Source organism: Canis lupus, chromosome 29, assembly GCF_048164855.1.
Source record: "Canis lupus baileyi chromosome 29, mCanLup2.hap1, whole genome shotgun sequence".
Classification (NCBI taxonomy): domain Eukaryota; kingdom Metazoa; phylum Chordata; class Mammalia; order Carnivora; family Canidae; genus Canis; species Canis lupus.
In genome coordinates, this window is record NC_132866.1 from 26,679,720 (window position 1) to 26,707,679 (window position 27,960).

Below are 27,960 nucleotides of genomic sequence, written 5' to 3' on the forward strand. Positions count from 1 at the left end.
GTAACCACCAGGGGGAGCCTATACCTAAGAAGACACTGAGTAGGGGCCTAACGGAGCCACTCAGGATTTTTCTTCCCTTTTTTCCCAGAGCAGTAAAGATGCCAGGTATTCTAGATTGAGGTGGCTTGCTATGGAGCTGGGTGTCTAGAGCTGCCCCTTTCTCATCTCTGACTCCCTCTCTTTCCCTGATCATGCAGAGAAAGTGTCAACTAAATTCTGGTGCATCTGAACAGAGTGGAATAATACTTCCTAAGGACAAGTTCCCTGATAGCCATATTCAATGTTGGGATTAATCCTCAGTTTTGTTTTTTTTTACCTTACCCGATAACCCCCACTAGTTCCTGCCACCCGTCCCTCCCTGAAAACCTCATAGACCCAGGCTTTCCCACCGCTCTTCCTCTCTTGGTTTAGAGATCAGGGGGCCCCCTGGGTAGTACAGTTATGTACATTCCTTACACCTTCACCCGAACTCCCAAGATGGCCCTGGCTCAGCAACTCCTCCCACCTCCCTGCCCCATGGCCCCAGGTAGTCTGGTTCTTCCTTCAGATCCAGCTGACTGGGGCACCTGGGTAGCTCAGTGGTTGAGTGTTTGCTATTGGCTCAGGTCGTGATCCCGGGATCCTAGGATCAAGTCCCACTTCGGGATCCCTAAAGGGATCCTGTCTATATTTTTGCCTCTCTTTGTGTGTCTCTCATGAATAAATAGATTAAAAAAAAAAAAAAAAAAAGATTCAGCTGACCTATTCCCATCAATTCCAGGTCTGGATGAACCAAACAGTGAGTCTGGCCTATGGGAAGAAGGGAAGAAGGCCAGAGAATCCCTAAAGCCTAGAAACTAATCCCTTTGTACCCTAGGCCATAAGGACCAGTCAGTTCCTGCATCTATAACCAAACCTACTATGTCCCTGGTATTGTGATACATGCTAAGAAAACCAAAGTACAAATAACTATAGTCTCTGCCCTCCAGGAACTTGTGTGCTAATCAGGCAGGCAAACAAATAACTAGGCAATCACAAGATAGTTTGAGAAATGCTTTTTTAGAAGTATTACCAAGAATGGTGGGAGAACAGGAGCAGGTGCAACTAAATCTATTGTGGGTGAGTTAGGAAGCCTTAGGAGAGGGGGTGACATTTGGAGTATATGGTAAAGGGTTTAGGTCAGGCAGAGAAGAGAGTGAAAAGCTTCCTAAGCACAAGGCACAGAGTGAGGGAGAAATCTAGCTAGTTCGGGGAAACACAAGTAGTTCAAAGTGTAACACATTCTTTTTTTTTTTAAGATTTTATTTATTTATTCGTGAGAGACACAGAGAGAGAGAGTCACAGATACAGGCAGAGGGAGAAGCAGGCTCCGTTCCATGCGGGGAGCCTGACGTGGGTCTTAATCCCTGGTCTCCAGGACCACACCCTGGACTGAAGGTGGCGCTAAACTGCTGAGCTGCCCAGGCTGCCCAAAGTGTAACATATTCTTCAGAGGGTGGGGGAGGAAGTGAATGGAGAGAGGACTGGAAAGAGAAGCAACACCATTTGTGAAGAAAGAGATATGTTTGGCCTTTGCGGTGAATATTGAGCTTGATTCGATTAGTTTGTTATAATACTCTGGATAAGCAAGGTTAGATTTGAGGAGTCAGGGACACCAACTTGGAATCCACTGTTAACAGCCTCAATGACTGGTGGCTGGGGCCAGGTCTAGCCGTAGGCCTGTGTATGAAAGGAAAGCTAGAGTGGTTTGAACACTGACCCACCCTAGCCACCAGGTCCCATTGCCTACAGGTCACATAGAGAGGGAGGGGTGGGGCCGTGGTCTCTGGCTTTTGCAGGCTGGAGAAGACTCTGGCCGCTGTAGTCCTGTGGTTCACCGTTGGGTGGTATAGAACTTGTGGTCTGCGTTCAAACAGGAGATCCCCTAGTGAGGGAGGGGAAGTATGAGGCTGGAGCTGGGGATTGGGTAGGCAGTAGGGAAATGAAAAAAGGGAGGATTGGGCCTCATGGCCACATACGCAGATAAAGCCTATGGTTTTACTTTCTTTCCTTTGCTCTTTCCTTTGCTCAGTCCTGACACATGGTATGGGATCACTTTACTTCCTACATTAGGGGCAGGGCATAAGCAAGGGCAAGAGCAAATAAGTACCCAGTCTGTAAGAGCAAGTGAAAGTTCCCATCTAAGTCTACTTGTTCCCCTAAAAGTTGTTGGGCTGGGTGGTTCCCCGCCTGGAGGCCCTCCTAGTGGGTAGCCCTGAGGAACTTCTTCAAGCCATATCACTCCAAAAAAATGCCTTGGTCCCCTTCTTCTGTTCATGCCCCTCAGGGGCCCACTGAGTAAAATTCCTTCTCCTCTGAGTATGGACAGAGACCCAAGCAAAGTCTTAGGCTGAGAAGAAATAACCATGATTCAGCAGGATTATGAACAGGAAGCAGATTCCTGCTTTTGTCCATTTCTAGCTTCTCTCTAAGGAGCCAGAATGGGCCCATCCTCAAAACCTAGAAGAGGAGGAAGAGCCCTTCCCAAACCAGAAAGAGGCTGAGGTGGAGGCTGAGGGATGACGACCGGCCCTAGTTCTGGGCCTCTGGGAGGAGCAGTAGCTTAAGGGCCAGTAGCTTGACTCCTGGTGTTGGTAGACAACCTGGTTAGGAAAAAGGCCAGCCAAGTCCTGGCTGGAAGGTTAGGACAAAAGCCAGGCAAGTTCTTGGATGAGGCCTGTGTACCATCCCTAGGCTTTAATGAGGCTGAGGAACCATCTCAGGATTTGGCATGCAGATGAGCTACCTCAGGACTCCCATGAAGCTGAGGAATAACACCAGCCCTAGACAAGCCTGAGGGGCTGTCCCCCTTTTGCAGAGAGACTAAGGAACTGTCCCTAATCCCATATGAGTTTAAAGAGCCACTTTAAACCCAGGAAGAGGCTGAGCAGACTCTAAGCTATAGGTCCCAGGTAAGGACAAAGCTGAATGGCAGTCCTTACCTTGGTCCTAAGCCTTGGACAAAGGATGGCTGGGAGCCCAGGATGATGGTGAGTAGCAGCACCCACAGGCCTACCCTAAGACTAGAACCAGGCTGAGGGGCCACCTGAATAGAAGTGCGCATGGAAGGCCTATTTAGAGGTAGCTTTGCAACTAAATCCAGGTAACGGACATCCAAGCTGGAGATGTTTTTATTTCTCTGCTTAGGGAGTCAGCAGCAATGTGGGTGCTTTAATGCCTCTTGTTACTAACCAAAGGGCTCTGCAGGTAGCTCTCCTGTCTGTGGTAACTCTTCCCCTTAATTGCTCCAGGAGTCCTGGGGGAGACAGGCATGGACTCAGAGCCCATCACAATTCCTACTTGGTTCCAGAAATTTTGGGAAAAGAAAGCGTGCAGCTCTGCAGATTTCCCTTTTCTCAAGAGGCAACAGAGCTAGCATTAAATAGAAATGAGGAGAGCCTTCAAGCTCAAGTGGGTAGCACCTACTGGAATGTACAGTGAAGTGCCTCAAATCTTAGAGTTGCTACTTTCTAGTTGACTGACCTTGGTCAAGTAGTCTTTTCTTTTTTCTTAAGATTTTATTTATTTATTCATGAGAGACAGAGAGAGGCAGAGACTTAGGCAGAGGGAGAAGCAGGTGGGGAGCCTGATGTGAGACTCAATCCTAGAATCCTGGGATCACACTCTGAGCCAAAGGCAGAAGCTCAACCACTGAGCCACCCAGGTGCCCTCAAGTAATCTTTCTAAACTTTTAAATTCAGATTCAACTACTCCCTCCACTACCCACAACCCTCTGAGACCCTTGGTCGTTCAAAAACACACAACTGTGTATGTATTTCTAGAATGTTTTCTAATACCCACAACCAATTCTCTATGGACACCAGTTGGTGTCAATTCTGACACTATCTGGAGTTAGCTCAGAAGCCACAGGCAAAGGTACCAGTCCCACAAGACTGACCCCACTTCGAATGTTAGCTGCAAGTCACTGCACTTCTCTGACCAACTGGCTAGAAATTGGGAATTCCCATGCTGTAAATTCATTTGACAACTTGGTAGAATGGCTCATGGAATTTGGGGAAATACTTTAATTACGTTAACAAGTTCATTGCAAAGGATACAACTCAGGAATAGCCAGATGGAAGAGATACATAGGGCAAGGCAGATTATGCGTGCTGGCCTCTCTGAATGTGTCACTCTCTCAGCGCCTTAATGTGCTCACCAAACTTCCTCATTTAGGAGTTTCTTTTTCTTTTTTTCTTTTTTTTCAAGATTTATTTTTTTATTTTTTTATTTTTTAATTTTTATTTATTTATGATAGTTACAGAGAGAGAGAGAGAGGCAGAGACACAGGCAGAGGGAGAAGCAGGCTCCATGCACCGGGAGCCCGATGTGGGATTTGATCCCGGGTCTCCAGGATCGCGCCCTGGGCCAAAGGCAGGCGCCAAACCGCTGCGCCACCCAGGGATCCCGTTTTTTTTTCAAGATTTTTATAGCGATGCCTGGATGGCCCTTTGGCTCAGGGTGTGATCCCAGATCTGGGTATTGAGTCCCATGTCAGGCTCCCTGCAAGAAGCCTGCTTCTCTCTGTCTTGAATGAATGAATGAATATTTTTTAAAAAGGCTTTTATTTATTTATTCACAAGAGACACAGAAAGAGGGGATTCCTGGGTGGCTCGGTGGTTTGGCGCCTGCCTTTGGCCCAGGGCGTGATCCTGGAGTCCTGTGTTGGGCTCCCGGCATGGAGCCTGCTTCTCCCTCCTCCTGTGTCTCTGCCTCTCTCTCTCTCTATCATAAACAAAACAAAACAAAACAAAACAAAACAAAACAAACAAACAAAAAGAGACACAGAGAGAGGCAGAGATACAGGCAGAGGGAGAAGCAGGCATGGGATCCCTGGGTGGCGCAGCGGTTTAGTGCCTGCCTTTGGCCCAGGGCGCGATCCTGGAGACCGGGGATCGAATCCCACGTCGGGCTCCCGGGGCATGGAGCCTGCTTCTCCCTCTGCCTGTCTCTGCTTCTCTCTGTGTCTCTTATGAATAAATAAAATCTTTAAAAAAAGAAAAAAAAAAAAAAAAAGAAGCAGGCTCCATGCAGGAAGCCCGAAGCGGGACTAGATCCCAATACTCCAGAATCACGAGATGAGCGAAAGGCAGGCTTGCTTAATTGCTGAGCCAACCCAGGCATCCCTAGAAGTTTCTATAGAGTTCAAGCTCTAGGCCCACTCCCCTTCCAGGATTTTGGGGATGGGGCTGAAAGTTCCAACTTTCTATCACTTGGTCTTTCAGGTGACCAGTCCTATCCTTAGGGTGGGTGTTCCTACCTTAAGCTACCTTATTAGCATAAATGCAGATATAATCTAAAGAAGCTCCTTATGAATAACAAAAGACACTCCCATCACTCAGGAAATTCCAAGGGTTTAGAAGCTCTGTGCCAGCACAAAAACTTGAGGACAAAAACCAATATTATTTATTATAATATTTACCATATATATTTAAAAATTGCTCCAGAAGATAGGAGTATTGCACACAGGTCCCACCCTAGTCCCTGCCAACTTGTAGGCACCTTCCCTGATTGCTGCATCCTAGAAATGATTTTTAGCCTGTGTCAGTCACACAGAAGCCCAGGTGATGCCCAGGCCTCTAAGCCTGGGTGGTCTGAGGCCTGGAGGGTAGTCACAGGTCCTCGAGGTGGGGTGGGAGGTGGAGTGCCTGGGTCCCATAGGATGTCCTCATATAGGCTTAGAACTGGGCCAGAGGACCGTCCTTGAGCTCCAGTCCGCTCCAGCAGGGCTTTGAGCAAGCCCACAGTGAGAGGGGGCTCGGTTCCAGGCTCAGGGAATGGGGTAGGCGGCTCTGACTCATCTGGGAGGTGTGTCCGTAGCAGAAGCAGGAGCTCAGCTGGAGCTAGGTCTGGTGGGCACAGGCGGCAAAGGAGGGGGAGGTAAGCATCAAGTCGGCGATGCCGGGCAAATTCAGCCAACAGCAGTTTGAAGATCTCGCTTCGAAGCAGGGGGCTGGAGGGGCTGAGGGCCAGGCCTGCCTCTAGAGCCCGCTCCCACTGCTCCTTTTGCACCAGCTGCCCCACAGCTTGGAGCACAGCTTTGGGCCGCCCACTGCCCAAGAGCAGCTCCAGCTCCAGTGCCTCAGGCCTGGTCCCCTCCTCACCTAGTACTGCCAGGGCTCGTCGATACAGGGGCAGCCCCGGGCCCCCTGACCCCCAGCCCGGACCACCCTGCTGTTGTGCCAGCTCCACAAAGGGTGGCAGCCATCCTGGCTCCAGCTGGCAGAGGCATTGGCACAGAAGTTCAAAGAGGGGCAGTATCCCATTGGGAGGTTCCTTTCCAGCTGAAGTACCTCCTAGTACCTTCTTCCACACATCAGGAGGCGCATGGGACTTCAGCCTGCCTTTCCCATCTGGCTGGAGCTGCAGGGCCCTGAGGATGGCACCCCAGGCTGCTGTAGGAAGAGCTTGGAAAACAGTGTTGAGCTGGGCCAGCTGGTCTCCTACCAATTCAGTCCTTAGTAGGCGTGCCACTTCGAGCTCGGCCAGCTCAGTCCAGCCAGCTTCCTCATCGTCCCCAGCCACCAGGTGGGCTTTGAGCTGATCTAAGGCCCGGTAATCTCGAAGCTCAGCCCTCAGTGTGGTCAATAGTGTAGATGGGGACACATGTCCCTGGAGAATGGAGGCCAGGGCCTGAGGTGCCCGGAATGTGCTGTTGTGTCTCAGTTCCTCTGGGGTGAGCTGAGCACCCCGCAGGCTGCGTCGCTGGTAGTACTCACAGGCCTCCTCAAACACCAGGTCTTCAGCTGAAGGCACCTCAAGGCCCTGTGGGGCTTCCCAGCCTACTCGAAACAGACCCAAAGCTGAAAGCAAACGAAGACCCCCTCGGGTCTCCAGCTCTTCTTCATCCTCCATGCCAGGGACTGGGGGTGCCAGTAAATGGACTCGGTCTGTACTTAGGACCTTTCTCTCCAGCAGCTGCCCGCTGCCCATGTCAAGCAGTTCCAACGTGGAGCCCAGCACACAGGCCAGAGTACCATGAAATGTTCCCAGTGCTGCAGACCCTGCCAGGCCGACAGGTGCCTCCTGCAGTGTGCCCACAGCCCGAGTACCACCATGGGACTGCACTAGGCTCACAGTGCCCTTGAAGTCAAGCAACAGCAGGCCCTGGGGAGTTGGGGCCCAGGTATGTACAGTCAATGGCTTCATGGGGGACAGCAACCCAGGAAGGCCTCGGAGCAGTGCCCGGAAGTCCCATGTGTCCCCTTGTCCTGGATGCAGGCTCTTACTGTGAGAGAGGCCAAGACATGGGGCAGCCACCATCAACTTGCCCTTGCCTGGCCTCCAGATGAGCAGAATGTGACCCACGCCAGGCCAGGTAGCGGCAGTGGGCACGAGGAAGAGGTCCTTGCGGGAGGCCAGCAGCCCGAAAGAGGGGCAGTGGTGCAGCAGGATGTGTGTGCGGCCCAGGTTGGTGCCGGCCTCCCCGCTGGGCTCCAGGGTTCGGACGCACACGCAGTGGCTGAAAGCAGCAGGCGGCCCCAGCCAGCCCTCTGCGCCCGCCTGACGCTCCTCGCACCACACCAGGCGGCCTCCAGGCGCCGCCACGGCCACCACGCGGGCTCCACCGCCGGGACACAGCTCGGTGCTCCGCAGCAGCCGCCAGCCAGGCCCCACTCCCGCGCCCCACACCTCGGCTAGGCCACTCTCCCACACCAGGACCAGCGCCGGGCGCGTCGGCCACGGCAGGAAGAAGGCGTCTAGCGGTGAGGGGTGGCCAGCTGGCCAGGCACGCTCCAGCTCCGCGCCCGGGCCACGCACCGCGACCAGCAGCTGCGGGCTCGGCGCCCCCGGGGGGCGCAGGAGCAGCAGGTGGCGGCCGTCTGGGCTGCAGCGGACTCGAACGGCCGGGTCCCCGGCCAGCAGCTCCCGGAGCCGGGCCGCGCCGCTAAAGTGGCTGAGGTCCGAAAGCAGGCGCAGGGTGCCCATACGCTTCATAGTAGCGCCCGCGCGGGAGCACGCCGGAGCCCGGCCGCCCCCTGGGGTGAGGCTCGGCGCTGGGTCGGGGGTTCCCGCGGGGAGACCGAGCCGCGCACAGACTTCCGTCCCGCGTCGATGAGGTGAGCCGACGCCAGGCCGGAGAGTCGGCTCGGCCCCGCCCCTCAAGCCCTGCAGAGGGCTCCGCCCAGCTCACGCCCCGCCGGCGCGACCCCGCCCGCCGGGGGAGGGGCCACGCCAGCCTCGCGGGGGAGGAGCCTCCTGAGCACCGGGCGTCTCCGCACGTCAGTCCTTGCAAGCCCGACCCACGCTCCTGGGGTCGGGGTGTAGGCGCATCCGCCCCAGCCCCAGGAAGCGCAGAGCCTTACTCGGGAAGCTCCCTGGCTGAGCCCTGAACTGAAAGTGTCACAACTCCCAAGGCTTTCCTTCCCTCCACGCCTCGCTCACTCCAACTTCTGGCAGTTTGTCGTGAAATTTTTATTGAGCACCTACTAAATGCCCGGCTAAGTAGACAGCCCTGAACAAAAGAGAAAAACTTCAGCCTCATGGGATTGACAATCTAGTGGAAAATAATAACAGTTAATACTTCCGTGGCACTTACTGTGTAAATCCCCATCCCCGCCAGACAACAACACCCTTTGCACAGATATGGAAAATGAAGCACAGAGAGATTAAGTGAATTTGACCAGGATCATACAGCTATTCAGCAGGTAGAAGTAAGGTGGGATTTTTTTTTTTTTTAAGATTTTATTTATTCATGAGAGACAGAGAGAGGCAGAGACACAGGCTGAGGGAGAAGCAGGCTCCATGCAGGGAGCCCGATGTGGGACTGGATCCCGAGTCTTCAGGATTACACCCTGGGCTGAAGGTGGAGCTAAACCACTGAATCATCTGGGCTGCCCTAGAGGTGGGATTTCAGCCACAGGCAATCTCAGTCCAGAGTCCTTGCACCGTATCACTTTACTATATCAACAACTCATCACCAAAACTAAGCATTTGCTAAAAAACAAAATTAAAACACTGAGTGTGTGTAATTTCTCTAGCAACATCTACAAAATGATATGCAGGGATTTCTACCCCTGACTTCCTCAAGTGATGTGGTATTCCTCCTCCCTCCAAACCCAGTTTCTCGTTGTGAGCCCCGCTTCTCCCTCCTTCTCCCAACAGCTTCAGTCAGAATTTGCATCCATTTCCACTTCATTAGCCTCACTCTGCCCTCTTCCTTTCAGCATAGAAACACTCTATCTAGCCTGTCTAGTCACTCTCACCCTCATCTCTCTACCACCTCTACCACTGTAGCTTCATCTCCTCCTGCCTTTAATCAAATTTCTTGCAAAGATCCTCTAGCATTTGCTTGCCTCCACTTTCTCTCCTTCTATTACTACTACTACTAAATCACAATTTACCTGAGGTAGATTTTCCTGAGGTCTTCAAGGATATTTTTGTTTCCCTTTCTCTCTGAGAAGTTTGACGACCTCCTGGTTGAAAGTCCCTCCTGTGATTTCCAGGGCATCTTTCTCCTGTCATTTTCCTCTTTTTTAGATAGTATTTGGTTCATCAATAAATGTTGGTATTTAAATTCTATAATGGGCTCTTTCCTTTTTTTTTTTTTTTAAAGATTTATTTATTTTAGAGAGATACACAGCACGGGTGGGAGAAGCAGAGGGAGAGGGAGACAGAGTTTCAAGTAGACTCTGTGCTGAGTGCAGAGCCTGACACGGTGTTCAATCGCTGAAACCAAGAGTCGGAGGTTTAACCAACTGAGCCACTCAGGTTCCTGCCTTTATTCCTCTTCCTTCCTCCCTCTTCCTCCTTCCCTCCCTCCCTCCCTCCCTCCCTCCCTCCCTCCCTCCCTCTCTCCCTCTCTCCCTTCCTTCCTTCCTTCCTTCCTTCCTTCCTTCCTTCCTTCCTTCCTTCCTTCCTTCCTTCCATCTTCCTTCCTTCCTTCCTTCCATCTTCCTTCCTTCCTTCCTTCCTTCCTTCCTTCCTTCCTTCCTTCCTCCCTCCCTCCCTCCTTCCCTTCCTTCCTTCCTTCCTTCCTTCCTTCCTTCCTTCCTTCCTTCTTTCCTTCCTTCCTCTTCCTAGGCCATTCCCTTCTCATGGTTTGAACCATTACCACTCAGCCAATGGTTCAAAATATTTATCTACAGCTTAGATATTTCTGCTGAGCTCCAGGAAAGTGTACCCACATGTGTACTAAACATTTCTGGCTGAATGTCTCACAGATATTTCAATCTCAACATGTCCTAAACATCACCTTCCTGCCCAAATTTGCTCCTTCTCCAGCTGTTCATAGTTGTCAAAGGATTTCTTTCATCTTTGTATTCTCACTTTTAGATTAGAGCCTGGCACAAAGAAAGACTTGAAGAATAGATGTTTGGTGAAGGAATGAGTAAGCCCCAGTGAGCACATGTCTATGTGTGTGATATCCCTTAGGAATCTTTTGGCTAAGAGTTACAGAATAGTTACAGAAATAGGCTATCTTAAAGACAAGTGAAACTTATTAGAACATAAGGGGCTCACAAAACCTGTAGGAGGCAGGAGGGGCAGTCTTGGAAAATGAGCAGGAAGCAAGACACTCTTTGCAGACCAAGAAATAGGAAACATAATTGTTTTTCAGCAGGAACCATTTGGCTAGGATACATCTGTTATGAATGAATCCTGACCATCTCTTCATCTTTGCATCTTTAAAAAAATATTTATTTATCCATTTTAGAGAGAGAGAGAGAAACAGAGACAGAGAATGAGCGAGAGGGGCAGAGAGAGGGAGAGAGAATCCCAAGCAGACTCCACACTGAGCGTGGAGGCTGACTTTGGGCTAGACTCGGAGCTCAATACCACAACCATGAGATCATGACTTGAGCTGAAACCAAGAGTTGGATCCTCAACTGACTGCACCACCCAGGCGCCCCCGTCTTTGTATCTTTTGACTAAGAGTCAAAGCTCTTGGAGGTTGCACCTAGTGGCCAAGCCCAGGTTACATGAACTCATTTGCCTTAGTTGCTCAGGGCCTAGTTTTCCACCAAGATTACCCAAAGGAAGAGACCCCCAGAATAGGAAAGGAAGGGTTCAGAGCTGAATAGCCAAACAAATATGACATAGGCTTTTTATTATCCCCATTGCTCAGATAGAAAACTAAGGTTTATTAATTTAAGTTTATTTATTTTTAGTAATCTCTACACCCAATGTGTGGCTTGAACTCATGACCCAAGACCAAGAGTCATATGCTCTTCCAACTGAGCCAGCTAGGCATCTTTAAAGAGCTCAAGTAATTGTCCAAAGTTATACAGCAAGTAGGCGGCAGTTTTAGGATTTATTCCCACAGTGTTTCAGAGAGGCATGCTCTTACGTATTCAGTGTATGGCCTTCTAAACTTAACTTTTGTCTGAATCCATATTTAATTTACCTCCTGGACATGGGCATGGACAGTGTATTATGTTGCTTTGCCCTTATACCTTCTCCTCTAAGACTTGGCTCCATCTTCACCTTCTCCCAGGAAGCCTTCAGAGATTGACATGGAATTTCCCTTTCTCTGAATTTTCAGAGCATTTACAACGTGAGGTTTCCTAAGCCTGACCTTGATAACTCACTGTCTGATATTTAAAACAGTTAATTGTGTATCTATATACCACTTTATTATAACATAGTCTCAGTGTTGTATTAATAATAATTACTTTTACTACTCTCAGTATTGGGTATTCAGTAGGTGATCAACAAACAAACAGGTGTTAAAAGTAAATCAGGTATGGAAAGGGGTTTGTTCAGCTGGACAGTATATTTCTTTCTTTTTAAAAAATATTTTATTTATTTATTCATGAGAGACACAGAAAGAGAGAGGCAGAGACATAGTAAGAGGGAGAAGCAGGCTCCATGCAGAGAGCCCAATGCGGGCTTGATCCCGGAACCCCAGGATCATGCCCTGAGCCAAAGGCAGATGCTCAACTGCTCAGCCACTCAGGCATCCCTGGATAGGATATTTCTAACTGGTGTTCAGGAACTCTTGAGGTTTACCTCAAGATACTTTCCTTTTGCTTCTTCTCACTCTTTCTAATATTCTATTAAGGTATACACCTTTTTACCACTAACCACATCTTACACTACTGTGTAAATAGACAAGAAAAAATAAAAATCTCCCAAAAAGACAGCCTCGGCTTCTGGGTCTTTAAGATCAATTTCCTGATAGATCTGTGTTCAAATTCTTCTTCACCTTTTACTAACTCTGGAAACTTTGGCAAGCTATCTAATTTTTTTCTCACCTATGAAGAATTTGCTTTATAAAGTCATCATAGAGATCGAATGACTTAGGGCACCTGGCTGGCTCAGTTGGTGGAGCATGTGGCTCTTGATCGCAGGGTTGTAGGTTTAAGTCCCATATTGGTTGTAGAGATTACTTAAAAATAAAATCTTTAGGGGCACCTGGGTGGCTCAGTCAGTTAAGCATCTGCCTTCGGCTCAGGTCATGATCCTGGGGTCCTGGGATGGAGCCCCTCATGGGGCTCCCTGCTCAGTGGGGAGTCTGCTTCTCCCTTTTCTTCTCCCTCTTCCCTTCCCTCTTCTCGTGCTCTCTCTCTCAAGTAAATTTTAAAAAAATTAAAAAAAGTAAAATATTAAAAAAGATAAAGGATTGAAAGGCTTTATTTATTCATATACACACGCGGGTATGTAGAATCCAAGGGCACGCACACACACACTGCCCAGCCTATCCTTTTTAATCTTCCATTTTGCATAGAGAAAACGGAGACTCAGAGATTACCATGTCCAGTTAACACATGGTGCTTTACACATAGTAGGCACACAATACATATTTGTTGAATGGATTTGTTTCCTTATCTTTTTTCTTTTTAAGATTTTATTTATTTATTCATGAGATACAGAGAGAGAGAGAGAGGCAGAGACACAGGCAGAGGGAGAAGCAGGCTTCACGCAGGGAGCCTGAGGTGAATCTCCATCCTGGGTCTCTAGGATCAGGTCCTGGGCTGAAGGCGGCGCTAAACCGCTGAGCCACCCAGGCTGCCAAATGGATTTGTTTCCTATTTTTCATTTACAAAGTTGCAATAAACATCCTGGAACATAATTTTTTTCCCCTTTTAATTTTAAAATAGGCTTATCACCCAACCTGGAGCCCAATGCGAGCCTGAACTCAAGACAGTATCAACCCCTGAGCTAAGGTCAAGAGTTTCATGCTTAACCCACCAAGCCACCCAGGTGCCCCATGGAACATATACATTTTCTTTTTTTTAAGATTTTACTTATTCATGAGAGACAAAGAGAGAGGCAGAGACACAGGTAGAGGAGAAGCAAGCTCCTCACAGGGAGCCCGATGTGGGACTCTATCCCTGGACCCTAGGATCACACCCCCCAGCGGAAGGCAGACGCTCAACCGCTGAGCCACCCAGGCGTCCCTGACCAATACATTTTTATTCTTAGAAATGGAATTGCCCCGTTCAGAGTCCGTTGTATGTAAAATGTTTATATGTAAACTTCGCCTATATTTAAAAAAACTGCTATTGCAACTTGCCTCCAGTAGACCCGCAGTCAATATTTTTGCTAATTTCTTTCTCGCGGTGCATTTCGGGAGTTGTAGTCCTTGTGATGCTTGCTGGGAACCTCGGTCTGAGCCAGCCTCAGGAAACGGGTGTGGACGTACCTATTACGCAGCGGGCTCTAGGACCCGGCAGGGCACCGTGGGACGGGGAAGGGTCGGGGGAGGTCGGGAGCGGGTCCGTGAGCTTGGTGGAGCGGCGGCGTCGGTGGCGACGGGAGCGAGCGGGCCCGGGAGCGGCGCGGGTTGTGGAGGAGGAGCCCGGGGCTCGGTAAGCGGCGCCGGCCCGGGCCGGTCCCCGAACCTGGCCAACTCCTTCAGCTCCCGCCGGCCTAGGCCTTGGCCCCGAGGCGGCCCTGGGGGCGGGGCCTACGCTCGCCTTGGGGACGACGGTGGTGACGGGGAGAGAGGGAGGGAGGACAGCTGCTGAGGCGGGCTGAGGCTGAGTGCGGCTGGGAAGCTGGGCCCGGGCGGTGGAGCGGAGCGAGAAGCGTTTTGCTCCCACAGCGGCTGATCCCTGGGTCCTTCCGGTGCCTGTCGCGGCCTTCCTGCTCCTTGCTGGGCCCTCTTGGCAGCCGAGATGCTGACCTTTGACCCTGGCATGGGACTAATCCCGATCCCTCAGCCTCCTGAGCCTCTCCCCTTCAGGTTGTCGCCGCCCCTGGGAGGCCTTGAGCCCAGTCCAGCCTGGCCCTGGGATGAGAGCTTTGGGCAGGACCTTTGAGAAGGGTTAGAGGCAGGCCCGTCTATTGAAGTCTTCAGTTGTCCTGGAAGGGCCCTCAACCTGTCCCTCTTTTCAGTCTCTGGCCAATGGGCTTCAGCCCACCCTACACACAGAATCAGTGAAGCTGCCGTGTTTTCTCTGGCTTACTTGGAGCGAGCCTGGGAAACGAACCTGTTCCAAGCAGGTGTGGGGAAGAAATAGAAGAAAAAGCTGGTTTCCTGGGGAAGGAGAGTTATCAGAGGCCGTGGAATGCTGCCTCTGGAGACTGGGGAAGCAGGAACTTGGGCCAGACTCGAAAAATGTTTCTGGAACATCAGACCCTCCCCAGTTCTTTCTCCCCAGAGAAAGTTTTGAGCCTTAGTGAGAACGGTTTCTTTGCAATTCTCAGTGACTTTGTAAACCGGGGCAACTGTGGTTTGGGCCCCTGTCCTTAGCACAAGTGAATTGGCATTATTTTGGGTGTGTGTTCAGTTGGATTTGTGTGCTCAGTACTTCCCATGTGAAAGCTTTTGGGATAGCAGATCAATCTAGAGAAAGGTGTATCCTTCTTTTTAGGATTGTAAAGGGGAACTTCCATTCTTTTTTTAGTGAATAGGGGAGCCTTTAAGACTCCCCTAAGCCTTAAGCCTGTAAGAGCCTTAAGCCTTTTTTCGTTGTATGTTTAGGCATTATAATTCATTCATTTGTTTAGCATTTGTATAATATAATTTTAAAAACTCTTGAAAACTCAAAACATTTATGAAAGTGGAATTTCACATAGAGTTAAGTTCAAAATTCCATAAAATCTGGGGAATACAGCTAAATTACAAATTGGTCCAGGATATATGAAGGTGAACTGTTTATTCAACATATATTTATTGAGCATGTGCTATGTAACTGGCACTAAGGTTAGAAATAGGAGTATCTTTCCTCAAGGACATGAGAGAAACATTCATATGAAGATTGTAGTGCTGTGTGTTACATATCCACATAAAGGAATTTATACAATGCAAAGGGAATACTGTCCTTGTGTGGGAGAGTCAGCGGTGTATTTGCAGGGAGGAGATACTTGAGTTGGGTTTTGAAGGATAAGTAGGAGCCTGTACAAATAAGGCAAGGCATTCCAGTTGAGCAAAGCACGCACAAAGAAATGGTAAAAGTGTGAAGAGGGGGAGCCTTGGTGGCTCAAATGGTTAAGCATCTGCCTTTGGCTCAGGTCATAATCTTAGGGTCCTGGGATTGCCTGCATTGGGCTCTCTACTTAAGCAGGGAGTTTGCTGGTCCCTCTCCCACTGCCCCTCATCCCCACTCATATGCTTTCTCTCTCTCTCTCAAATAAATAAATAAAATCTTTAAAAAAGGGCAGCCCAGGTGGCTCAGCGGTTTAGCGCCGCCTTTAATCCAGGGTGTGATCCTGGAGTCCCGGGATCGAGTCCCATGTAGGGCTCCCTGTGTGGAGTCTGCTTCTCCCTCTGCCTCTCTCTCTCTCTCTCTCTCTGTCTCTCATGAATAAATAGATAGAATCTTTAAAAAAAAATCTTAAAAAAGAAGTGTGAAGAGAGAAAAAATAGCATGATGTTTAAGTGTCAAAAATTTGTTCCAAACAGGATGTGTGGTGGGGAAATTGCCAGGAGGTAAGACTGAAAAGAAAGTAGGGAGCCATTGCAGTTTTTTCTGTTAGGGAGTGACAGAAGAGTGGATTAAAGTAATGAGAAATGAGGCAATGAGACTAATTAGAGTTGTTGCAGTTGAGTGAGAGTTTGAATAAAGTGTGGCAGTGGGAATGAAGAAGGGAATTGATTTTAGAACTATTTGTGAGATGCAACATGACTTAGTGACTTAGGGAGAGAGAGTAAGCTAAGGTTTCTAATTTAAGAAATTGGGTGAATAGGAATTTCTTTTTTTTTTTTTAATTTTTATTTATTTGTGATAGTCACAGAGAGAGAGAGAGAGAATGAGTCAGAGACACAGGCAGAGGGAGAAGCAGGCTCCATGCACCGGGAGCCCGACGTGGGATTCGATCCCGGGTCTCCAGGATCGCGCCCTGGGCCAAAGGCGGGCGCCAAACCGCTGCGCCACCCAGGGATCCCATGAATAGGAATTTCACTGACCAGGTTATGGATTAGAAAAAGTAGAGCAGATTTTTTTAAGGGTTGGGGTGACTATGGAAAGAGGTATAAGGGAGATAACCCCTTATACTTGTGGCATATGGACATGGAGATGTTAGTAGGCAGCTGTAAGTAAGGAGGCCTGGTGAGCTTAATAACTTGGCAATAGCTCTGAATGAGACAAATATGAGAAAATCCTGGGAAAGATAACGTTTTTTTTGTTTGCTTACAAGGAAGAATCAGAATGTGCACTTCTTCCATGTAACAGTGAGCTTCTCAAGGCAGGGACCATACTTTAGTAATCTGGGGTCTGCTTTTTGTCTTATACTGTGGCTGTGCTATTATAAAGTCTGATAAATGTTAGTCATTAAGCCAACAGGAAATCCATTTACTTTGTAAGGTTGCAGTTACCTTTGGGCTTTCTTTAAGAGGATTATGGGATTCTGTCTTAGAATTTTCATTTTATACTTAGGTGGTATTCATGAGGCTTGTATGGTTCAACAGGAAAGGAAATGAAGAAAATAGGAGTGACGTTGTGCTGCTTGAGGAAGTTCAGGGCTAGAACAGGAGATAGACAGTATTAATTTACAGGAGGCTCCTGCTCATTGAGAAGAGGCTCTTACAATGAATTCTCATTTTGGGAGATGTCAGAAAAATGTGATTTTCAATCAAAGTTGCCTGAAATCCTGTCAATTTGGAGTTGGTTTCTCCTTATGAAGGTGCAAGTGCATTCCTTCTTGTATAAAATAAGGGAACCTGAGGTAGTCATGTTTATTTAAACCTCTTCATCTGTATTATTAGTTTGTGCAAATAGGCAGACTCAGTAGATTGTTGGGACTAGCTTAAATTCTCTTCTGTGAAACTACTTCATCCCTAGTAGATGCAGACAATGGCTGATACTATCCTAGAGTAAGGATTGGGAAGTTCCTGGTTTTGCCAATTACTGATTAGTCCGTAAGTCCCTGAATTATTTTCACTTTCAAGTATAGGCTAAATAGCCATGCTGAGGTGAGCCTAGTCCACAGGACACGCAAGATGTCAATGCTGCTCCATAGTGTCTCATGTACCCACTGAATCAGGCTGTCTCTGTCCTAGTAGTTAAAAAGAGTTGGTGCTTGTCAGTGTCCCAAGTTGACTGACTTTTCTTGGGTAAAGTGGGAATGTTGATATTATGGATATCAGTTTGGAGTTAACATGGAATTTTAAAAGAATCTGCTTTTTTTTTTTTTTTTTTTGAATCTGGATTTTTAGTATTTTTAGTCAATGCCCCTGATTTTTTGCACTAATGGGATATTCTTTTAGGGAGAAGGGCTACCAGAATGGCTGTTTTACTTTGGATAAAGTGAAATCCTCATTGTAAAGTTACAGCAATAGTACCTACTTTATCTGGTTGTTGTAAGGATTAAATATAGTATATTTAAAGCACTTAGAACAGTGCCAAGTATATAGTGAGTATGTATTCAGTAGAGTTACTTTGTATCACCTCGATTGGGAGGTTGTGCTTGGAAGAATGAATGATGAATTCCATCTCCAGAACTTAAAAAAAAGAAAAGTGATAGCATAAGGGGATGGTGGCCTGTCCATAAAGGGAATTCAAAGAGGTGGCTTCATGAGTGCATGCCTCATTCTGTTCTCATTTTGGAAATATGAGAGACTTGGAGTGCCTTGCTCTAAAAATCCATTAAAATGGAAAGACATCATATGCTTGTTTTAGAGCCAGTCTGTGGGGTAGAATTTTTTTTTGTTTTTTAAAGATTTTATTTATTTATTCATGAGAGACACAGAGAGAGAGAGAGAGAGAGAGAGAGAGAGAGGCAGAGACACAGGCAGAGGGAGAAGCTGGCTCTGTGCAGGGAGCCTGATGCGGGATTCGATCCCGTTACTCTAGGATCACACCCTGGGCTGAAGGCAGGCTCTAAGCCACTGAGCCACCCAGGGATCCCTGTGGGGTGGAATTGAGGGAACCTATACTATGAGAGAAGCTGTGTCAAGGAACCGTGTGAAATAGTAGTATGTGAATCCAGCAGTGAACTAAATCAAATCTTCAGGCCTTGAGAAAGGAAGAGGCATCAGTAGTTGGGCATCTGCCTTCAGGTCAGGTCGTGATCCCCACATCAGGCTCCCTACAGGGAGCCTGCCTCTCCCTCTGCCTATATCTTTTCCCTTCTCTCTGTCTCTCATGAATAAATAAATAAAATCTTTGTTTTTTTGAAAAAAAGAAGAGGCATGTTAGGAACTAGTTTGAGAGTTAAGGGTTAGAGTTTGGAAGTAGAAATACCCTGCATTCTCGTAAATGCTTATAGTGCTATTATTTACCTCCATAATGCAGAAGAACTTAGGGAGAAGATAACTTCTGCCAAGGATTAGGACACCCCTACCCTCTGGCTTCTAATTTTTTTTTTAAATTTTTATTTATTTATGATAGTCACACACAGAGAGAGAGAGAGAGGCAGAGACACAGGCAGAGGGAGAAGCAGGCTCCATGCACCGGGAGCCCGATGCGGGATTCGATCCCGGGTCTCCAGGATTGCGCCCTGGGCCAAAAGCAGGCGCCAAACCGCTGCGCCACCCAGGGATCCCTACCCTCTGGCTTCTAGAGGAACTAGGGGACTTATAGGAGAGCCAGGGGAAGAGACTATATTTCTGGGTTTATAAACATATTATTTCCTCTTGTATATTGGGTGAATGGCCAGTGATCAGACAGTGGTGTTACTTGACTCAGCCACAACTTCTGGGCAGATAGGATTTTCATCTCCTTCTTTAGGCATTGCGGATTACTATAGTATAGTATAGTATTAAGTATTGTGGATTACTATACTATGTGTCTTGTAGTGATCTTTCACGGATGGACAAACTGGGGCTAGGATCCTAAAGAAAGGGATGCCATTGGTGAATTAATATAGGGAGAATGAGCCGGGAGTGGTGAGGGTTGTCCCAAGGTCCGTTCGTCCGTCCGTCCTTCCTTCCTTCCTTCCTTCCTTCCTTCCTTCTTTCTTTCTTTCTTTCTTTCTTTCTTTCTTTCTTTCTTTCTTTCTTTCTTTCTTTCTTTCTTTCTTTCTTTCAGATTTATTTATTCATTTATTTATGATAGACATAGAGAGAGAGAGAGAGAGAGAGAGGCAGAGACACAGGAGGAGGGAGAAGCAGGCTCCATGCCGGGAGCCCGACACGGGACTCGATCCTGGGACTCCAGGATCGTACCCTGGGCCAAAGGCAGGCGCCAAACCGCTGAACCACCCAGGGATCCCCCCAAGGTCCTTTCTAGAGGTGACAGAAGTTTTACTCATCCTCTAAAAATTGTGTGATGTCCAGATGCTCGTTTCAGAAAACGTTTGATGAGTTTAAGGCTTTGATGAGTTCTCAAACTTCAGTGAGCATCAGAATGACTTGGGGCAGAGTTTTTCAGTCTCAGTACTTTTGATATATTGGGCCAGATCATTCTTTGTTGTAGAACTGTCCCATGCATTGTAAGATGTTGAGCAGCATCCTTGGCCTCTACCTAGTAGATGCCAGTAGTATCTCCTTTCTCAATTGTGATGGCCCAAAATGTCTCTGGTTGATGTTCCCTGGATGGCAAAATTGCCACAGTGGAGAACAACTGACCTGGGGTGATTATTAAAAATCTAGACCCCTAATGTCAACTTTCCTCAAAAAAATTAAAAACAAATCTAAATCCCTAGTCCTTATCTTGAAAAGTCTGTTTCAATAATGGGGGAAGGGAGCTTAGGGACCTGTATTTTCAGGAGGTGCCTCAGGAGATTTTGGAACAATTGATTGCAGTTCTGTGATGGGAAAGCATAATCTGTCCTAAACTCAGGGCTGTATGGATTTATACTTGACTTGCTCTCCATTTCATCTTTCTAGCTTAGCTTCGTGTATCTTTCCATTCATTATTAAATTTTGGTGGATTTTATCCTCAGAGCACTGACTAAGCTCAATTAAAATATTATCAATCAAATCTTGTAGTGGAGGGATGCCTGGGTGGCTTAGCATTTGTGCGTCTGCCTTTGGCTCAGGTCGTGATCCCAGTTCAGGGATCGAGTCCCACATTGGGCTCCCTGCAAGGAGCTTGCTTCTCCCTCTGCCTATGTCTCTGCTCTCTTTCTGTGTCCCTCATGAATAAATAAAATCTTAAAAAAACAAAAACAAATCTCGTAGTGGATATCAGTGTTTCATCTGTTTTTTTTTTTTTATGATTACCATATTGGATACATCTATCAACCTTACTAGACCGATTCCTCTCCAGTGTTTTCTTTCAAGTTTTCTACCATTTCATTCATTTATATATCTCTTTTTCACTTTACTGTTATCAATATTTATATCCATATGCATGTATCAGACATGCATATGTATCTTTTTTTTTTTAAGATTTTATTTATTCATGAGAGACACAGAGAGAAAGAGAGGAAGAGATACAGGCAGAGGGAGAAGCAGGCTCTATGCAGGGAGACTGACGTGGGACTCGATCCAGGTCTCCAGGATCATGCCCTGGGCTGAAAGGTGCTAAACCGCTGAGCCACCCAGGGATTCCCCATGTATCTTTTACTATTTACAGTGGTACCTCTACCCACTGGCAAATGAAAGTGTTGAAACTCAAGATATCTGGACACTCCAAAGTTTGTTCATTAAGGTCAGTGAGTATATACTCTTCTTCCTCACTCACCTGGAACCTTGTCGCAGTTTGTCTGCAGAGCCTCAGCTTTGTTTATGTGTAGGTCACACCACTTCTGTGGACTCCTCTGCCTTTTGAGAGATAGTTTAGCATAGTGGTTAAGAACAGGGATTTTAGGGGCACCAGGGTGGCTCAGTTCATTAAGCGTTTTACTCTTGATTTCAGTTCAGGTCATGATCTCAGGGTTGTGAGATGGAGCTCTATATCGGTGCTGAGTGTGGAGCCTGCTTGGGATTCCTTCTCTCCTCCCTCTGCCCCTTCCTGCTCACTTGCTCTCTCTCTCTCTAAAAAATAAAATAAAAAATAAACTTCTTCAAGAAAAGATCAGGGACTCTAACATGTGGCTGGCTGGGTTTGAGTCCCTACTCTTATACTGGCAATTTTTTTTAAAACCACTTTATACTTTAGTTTTCTTATTGTAAGGTTCCTGGATCATAGGTCTGTGAGGATAAAACCAATTAATGTATATGAAGTGCTTAGAACAGTGCCTGGTGCACAGTAAGTGCTAAGCAAGTTTAACTTTTTTTTTTTTTTAAGATTTTATTTATTTGAGAGAGAGAAAGGGAGGGTGCATGCATGCGCAAGTTGGGGGGGGGTGCAGAAGAAGAGGGAGTGGGAGAGGGAGAAGCAGACTCCAGGCTCAGTGCTGAGCCTGAGCCCACAGGGGCTCTATCCCACAACCCCGAGATCATGACCTGAGCCTAAAGGGAGGGTCAGACGCTTAACTGACTGAGCTACTCAGGTACCCCTAGTTGTTATTTTTGATTATTTTTGATTGATGTCCTGAGTGTGCAAGTTAGGGTTCCTGCTAGCCTCTGTTCTAGTGTTTTGCCTCAGTACTGTTAATTTTCATTTATGTATTAGAAAAAAAAACTGTTTTTTTTTTAATTGGGGGATACATTACATAATGTAAAGTGTACAACTTGATTAATTTTTTTACACATGTAAACATTTGTGTGATCTCCACTCCAGTCAAGGTAGAACACGTTTCCAGCACCTTAGAAGGCTTCCTTGTGCTCCTTCTCACTCACCTCCCCACCAAGGTAACCATTATTCCAACCTGTCACCATAGATTAATTTTGCTGTCTTTGAACTTCATATGATTAGAATCATCTGTTTTTACTTTTTTCTTTTAGAGGTTTTTATTCAACATCATGGAATTTATCAATATTGTTTCAATAATTTGTTCTTTTAAATTTCTGACTATAAAAACAAGTTCTGGGTAGTACTCTATTATATGAATATATTATAATCTTCCCATTCTGCCAATGGACATTTGAATACTCTATGTATGAAAAAAACACAAACACAAAATGCTCACTTCAAAAAAACCTTACAAGGACATTTCAAAAGGGGAATGTTGGGATCCCTGGGTGGCGCAGCGGTTTGGCGCCTGCCTTTGGCCCAGGGCGTGATCCTGGAGACCTAGGATCGAATCCCACGTCGGGCTCCCGGTGCATGGAGCCTGCTTCTCCCTCTGCCTGTGTCTCTGCCTCTCTCTCTCTCGATCTCTGTGTGTGACTATCATGAATAAAAAAAAAAAAAAAAAATTAAAAAAAAAAAAAGGGAATGTTTATACTATAAACGAGGCACCTGGCATTTCTGTTTCTTCAACATGCCAAGTATGTTCAAATCTTGGAGCCTTTGCATTTGCCATTCTATCTGAAACTTTTCCTGAGACTTTCACATGGCTCTTTCCTTTCTGTACTCTGATTTGCCCATGTATCATTTGTCATAGAGGCCTACTTTAATCTCTGGTCTAATGTAGGCCTTCTAGATAGTTTGTCTTTGAGATACTTATCACTGTCTCAACTTGTTTGTTGTCTTTCCCCCTTCTAGAGTGAAAACTCAGTGAAAGCAGAAATCTTGTCTGTCTTGTTCACTGGTGTATCCCTAGTGCTTAGTACCTAAAGGGGGCTCAGTGAATGTCTGTGGAGTGGATGAATGCCTGATCTGTGCATATTTTTTCTTTCTAGATGATGGGCATATTTGTTTTTATTCATTTTCTTTCTGTCTTTCTACTTTTCTTTTTTCTTTTCTTCTCCTTTTTCTTTTATGTACTGGGTAAAATGTTTTAGGATGTTTACCTCAGCATCTACCTTTAGGTATTTTGGAGTCTCCCTCGACAGTGGAGAGAGGGTGATACTTGCTTACAGTCCATTACCAGCATGAACCTAGAGCTATAGGCCATTAAATTTAGAAGCCTGCAGAGAGCTATTCCATGGCTTTTGTATTCCCTGGTTTATTGAGATATAATTGATATATTATGGAGATTATAATTGATATATAACATTGGTATATAATTTTAAGGTATACAGTGTGATGATTTGATACACATGAAATGATTACTATGATGAGGTTAGTTAACACATTCATCTATCACTTCACAGAGGCATATTCATGTTGTTGCAAATGGCAGAATTTTTTTTTTTGTGTGTGGCTGAATAATATTCCATTGTACATGTACACCACATTTTATTCATCCATTGACGGACTCTTAGGTTGTTTCCAAATCTTGGCTATTGAGAATAATGCTGCAGTGGACATGAGGATGCAGATAACTCTTCAAGACAGTGATTTCATTTCCTTTGGATATATACATAGAAGTGGGACTGCTAGATCATATCATAGTTTTATTTTTAATATTTTGAGGAACCTCTATATTGTTTTCTGTAGTGGCTGTACCAATTTCCATTCCCAACAGTGCACAGAGGTTCCCTTTTCTGCATATCCTTGCCACTGCTTCTTTTTACAGATTGGCACATTGAAGCCCAAGGAAGGAAAGGAAACTAAAGGTTATATGTAGTATGTGTATATGAGAATTGGGACCAAAACCCAAGATATTTTGTTTTTAGATTTTTTTCCAGTTTTATTGAAAAATAATTGACATACATCAGTGTATAAGGTGTACAGCATGATGATTTTATTTATATATATTGTGAATTGGTTACCTCAATAGGTTTTGTTAACATCTATCATCTCATATAGATACAATACCAAGACTTCTGATAGATGAACTATGGTAACTCTCTGGAAATTAGAATGAATTTCTGTTAATTTTTCTGATGCTAGAGTTGGCATGTATTGTGTTCAAGAAAACAATAAATGAATAGCTAAGTATCACTAGCATTTCTTGCACGTTAGACATTGGAGGAGTTTAGCTTTAGGTTTTAAAATCTTGGGGCGCCCGGTGTGACTTCCCTGACTCGGGCCACCTCTCCGAGTCACGGAACCTCTCCTGGGAGCGCTCCCCATTAAAACACTCTCGAACCTAAAAAAAAAAAAAAAAAATCTTGGGACTCCTGGGTGGCTCAGTCAGTTAAGCATCTGCCTTTGGCTCAGGGTCATAGTCTACCCTGGGTCCTGGGATTAAACCCCACATCAGGCTCTCCATCAGGCAGCCTGCTTCTGCCTCCCATCCTCCCTTCTCTTGCGTGAGTGCATACTCTCTCTTGTTCTCTTTGTTTCTGTCTCTGATTCTCTCTCCAGTAAGTAAATAAAAATCTCAAAAACAAAAAACAAAAAACAAAACAAAACAAAAAACCTTGATATTTGGTCATTTTATCCTGAAGGGATGTGAAGTGATGTGTATTTAAGATGTTTGTGGCTGGATTGCCTAAAGATATAATTCTTAAAAAGTTGTATGACTTGAGTCTTTTTCAGAGAAAGGTTGTGCTGTGGGTCATGGGACCAGCAGACTCTGAGTTTAGGAATAAAAGACTTCATTGATTTACCATTGGGTTGGGGGAATTTGAAACCATTTCTAAGTTTGATGGTAGGTGAAATTAGGATTGATATGTTGCCTGATTCTCTTTTATACTTTGCCTATTGTATCTTATTTCTGAGAAACTGTGTTAAAGCCTAAAATGACATTTCTGTGGGATTACTGTGGCTTTGCTGTAGTTTGCTTTTTCGGTGGGAGGATTGAAAATCCCAGATCAACAGAGGTCATAGTGTAGTCATAGAATGCTTCTTTCCCTTCTTCATGGTACCATAGCATTTTCTTTGTACGTTTATTTTCTCTCTCATGATTTGCCTTGTGCTTTGGGGTTATCATGTGTCTATCTCTGCCCATAGACTGTGAGCTCCTAGAGGATCAGGTCTGTAGTTTCCTCTTTGTAACCCCGTAGTGCCTAAACAGGGCTTTACAACATTTAGGTGTTTCTTATGTGTCTATGGTATTTTAGTGATGCTGAGAGAATCATTCAGTGAAATGTCTAGTCCAGTCCCCTTGTTTTACGTGTAAGGAAACTAGGAAGCACAGTGACTTAGTGTCATGTAGGTGGTCAGGACACCTGTATTCTAGTCTCAGTTCTGCTGGTTGGTTGTTCCATTATGCCTTGCTGCTCCTCAGGTGCTACTGGTTTTCTACAAAGAGAACAGTTGTGAAAGAGGAGAAAAACACTGGGAGGATACAAATTACACTCCCATTACTGATGTGCTCTACCAGTCAGATATTTTACTTTCAAATTTAAGAGCAGAGGCTTAATTTCCGAAATCCCGCAAAAGACTTTCATAGGGGTTCTACATGTCTCTCAGTCCACCATCCTCAGAATGTCTTTCCTGTGTTCCATGGGTAGAAGTGCTGGCAGGAAGAGGAGACTCTATGTTGTTAGTTTCCAGTCACATTTCAGACAAGCTTGAGTGGTAAATTCCAATTGCCTCTGATGATGACAGAGAGTAATGAGATGATGCTCTGGGCTGAATTTCCCCCTGCTCCAAATGGAGGGAGAGTGATGAAAATAATTTAACTTCTTAGGGAACTTGGTACTTTGGATTGGAATTGTTTTTCCCTCCTCTCCTATTCCCTTTTGCTTATTAGAAAGTATTGATTCTGAAATAGGGAAAGCGAGTTTATTAGATTTGGGGTGGACATTGATTAGCTGTAACCCAATTATAAATCCTCAGAGGGGCCTGTTTGTAAACAGGTGCTTTTCACATCCAGGAACTCGTGGTTCCTGCTATCCTCACTAATAAACTGGTTGAAGCTGAACACATGAAAAATCTATATCCACTAAGCTTAGAATTGCATTGCTTTTGACTTATTTTAATGGGATCCTGTTGATTTCCAATTTATTCCCCCCCCCCCCATAAGGACATCTTCCTCTTGACAACCTATTTAAAAGACACAGGAATGTTTTGAACGGAGGCTGTATTTCATGCTTTAAGGCAAAGTCATGATCAATATGGTATAAATTGCCCAAAAGCATCTTCTTTTTCTCTCTCTCTTTTTTTGGTTGGTATTTTTTCCTTCAGTTTTCTCTGGACCATAATGGATTTTGAGAGCTTAGTGAGGCCTTGATAGAGATAGGTCTTTTTTTTTTTTTAAGATTTTATTTATTTATTCATGAGAGACACAGAGAGAGAGGCAGAGAGAGGGAGAAGCAGGCTCCATGCAGGGAGCCCGACGTGGGACCCCATCCCGGGTCTCCAGGATCAGGCCCTGGGCCAAAGGCAGCGCTAAACCGCTGAGCCACCGGGCTGCCCTAGAGATAGGTCTTAATAAAATTTTAGGTCATATGTAGGACTTTCCCCCCATATTTCGGAATCAGTCAGTGATGAGCATACACTGAGCATAATATACCCTGAGCAAGTGCTTACAGAAAAAAGATAAGATGAAAAAAAAAATGTAGTCCCTGTGCTAAAAGATGCTTCATATCTAGTTGGAGAAATTTTCTGTGCTTTGTGGTTTTTGTGCTCAAAGGGTAAATCTCCTTTTTGGCTATATATATTAGAGAAAGACAATGTCTGAGATACACACACACACACACACACATATATATATGTATATGTGTATATATGTGTATATATATATACATATATATATACATATACATATATATATGTATATACATATACATGTATATATATATATATATATATATACATAAGATTTTTTTAAGATTTCAGAGAGAGAAAGAGAGAGAGAGATAGCGGAAGAGAGCAGGAGTGGGAGGAGAGGGAGAAGCAAGTTCCTGCCGAGCAGGGGGCTCTATGTGGGGCTCGATCCCAGGACCCTGGAATCATAACTGGAGCTGAAGGCAGATGCTTAAGCAACTGAGCCACCCAGGTGTCCCAAGATATAATCTTTTATGCCACCAGATGCATCTCTTCCTCAAATTTTTGATTTTGTTTTTTTTTTTTTTTTTAATTTTTGATTTTTATCTGAAAAATAGCACATATTTTTCAAGTCATTGAACAAAATTTTTTTTCAAAAATTTTGAAAAAGTTTTATTTCAAAAATTTTGAAAAAATTTTATTTCAAAAATTTTGAAAACATTTTATTTTTTATTTTTTCATGATTTTATATTTTATTCATGAGAGACACACACACAGAAAGAGAGAGAGAGAGAGGCAGAGACACAGGCAGAGGGAGAAGCAGGCTCCATGCAAGGAGCCTGATGTGGGACTTGATCCGGGGTCCCCAGGATCACACCCTGGGCTGCAGGCGGCGCTAAACCCCTGTGCCACCAGGGCTGCCTGAACAAAATTAATTTTATTCTGATACTTTAGATTTGCCTGGAAGTAAAATCAGGCTTTCTGTTACAGCCCATACTTGCCATTGGGTGAAATTAAGTTTCACAACTAGAGCCTATAATTTAAGAGAGAGACAGGAATTTTGTCAACAGTAGAAAGAATCTGGGAAGTGAGGGAAAATGTGTAAATCCACAGTGGAGACCTCTGGGATTTCAAGTTCTCACTTGTAAAAAATTGAAATTCCTTGAAACAAGATGGGAAATTTGGGCATGATTCATAGAATTGCTTATATTTTTATTTTATTATTTTAAAAAAGATTTTATTTTATTTATTCATAAGAAACACACACACACAGAGGGAGAGACACAGGCAGAGGGAGAAGCAGGCTCCATGCAGGGAGCCTGATGTGGGACTCAATCCTGGGACTCCAGGATCACGCCCTGAGCCAAAGACGGACGACGTTCAACTGCTGAGCCACTCAGGTGCCCCTGGAATTGCTTTT

At 45.6% G+C, this 27,960-nt stretch overlaps 2 protein-coding genes across 10 annotated transcripts in view; one reads left to right on the plus strand and one right to left on the minus strand.

The window, feature by feature from the left end:
• Positions 1-5,401: 5,401 nt before the first annotated feature.
• On the minus strand, positions 5,402-8,115 carry HPS6 (HPS6 biogenesis of lysosomal organelles complex 2 subunit 3). The gene is given in 2 exon segments (XM_072805580.1): positions 5,402-5,580; positions 5,582-8,115. Coding segments are annotated over 2 exon segments (2,403 nt in total). The 5' UTR covers positions 7,957-8,115; the 3' UTR covers positions 5,402-5,552.
• A 5,484-nt stretch (positions 8,116-13,599) lies between these two features.
• Positions 13,600-27,960, plus strand: part of ARMH3 (armadillo like helical domain containing 3) — a 181,713-nt gene continuing 167,352 nt past the window's right edge. For 3 of the 9 annotated variants that reach the window (XM_072805586.1, XM_072805592.1, XM_072805585.1), the window contains exons 1-2: positions 13,605-13,769; positions 21,954-22,024. The gene's annotated coding sequence lies outside the window, so the exon portion shown is untranslated. Of the gene's footprint in view, positions 13,770-21,953; positions 22,025-27,960 lie in introns of all 9 variants that reach the window. The other 6 variants (XM_072805591.1, XM_072805593.1, XM_072805589.1 and 3 more) reach the window with 5 other exon arrangements.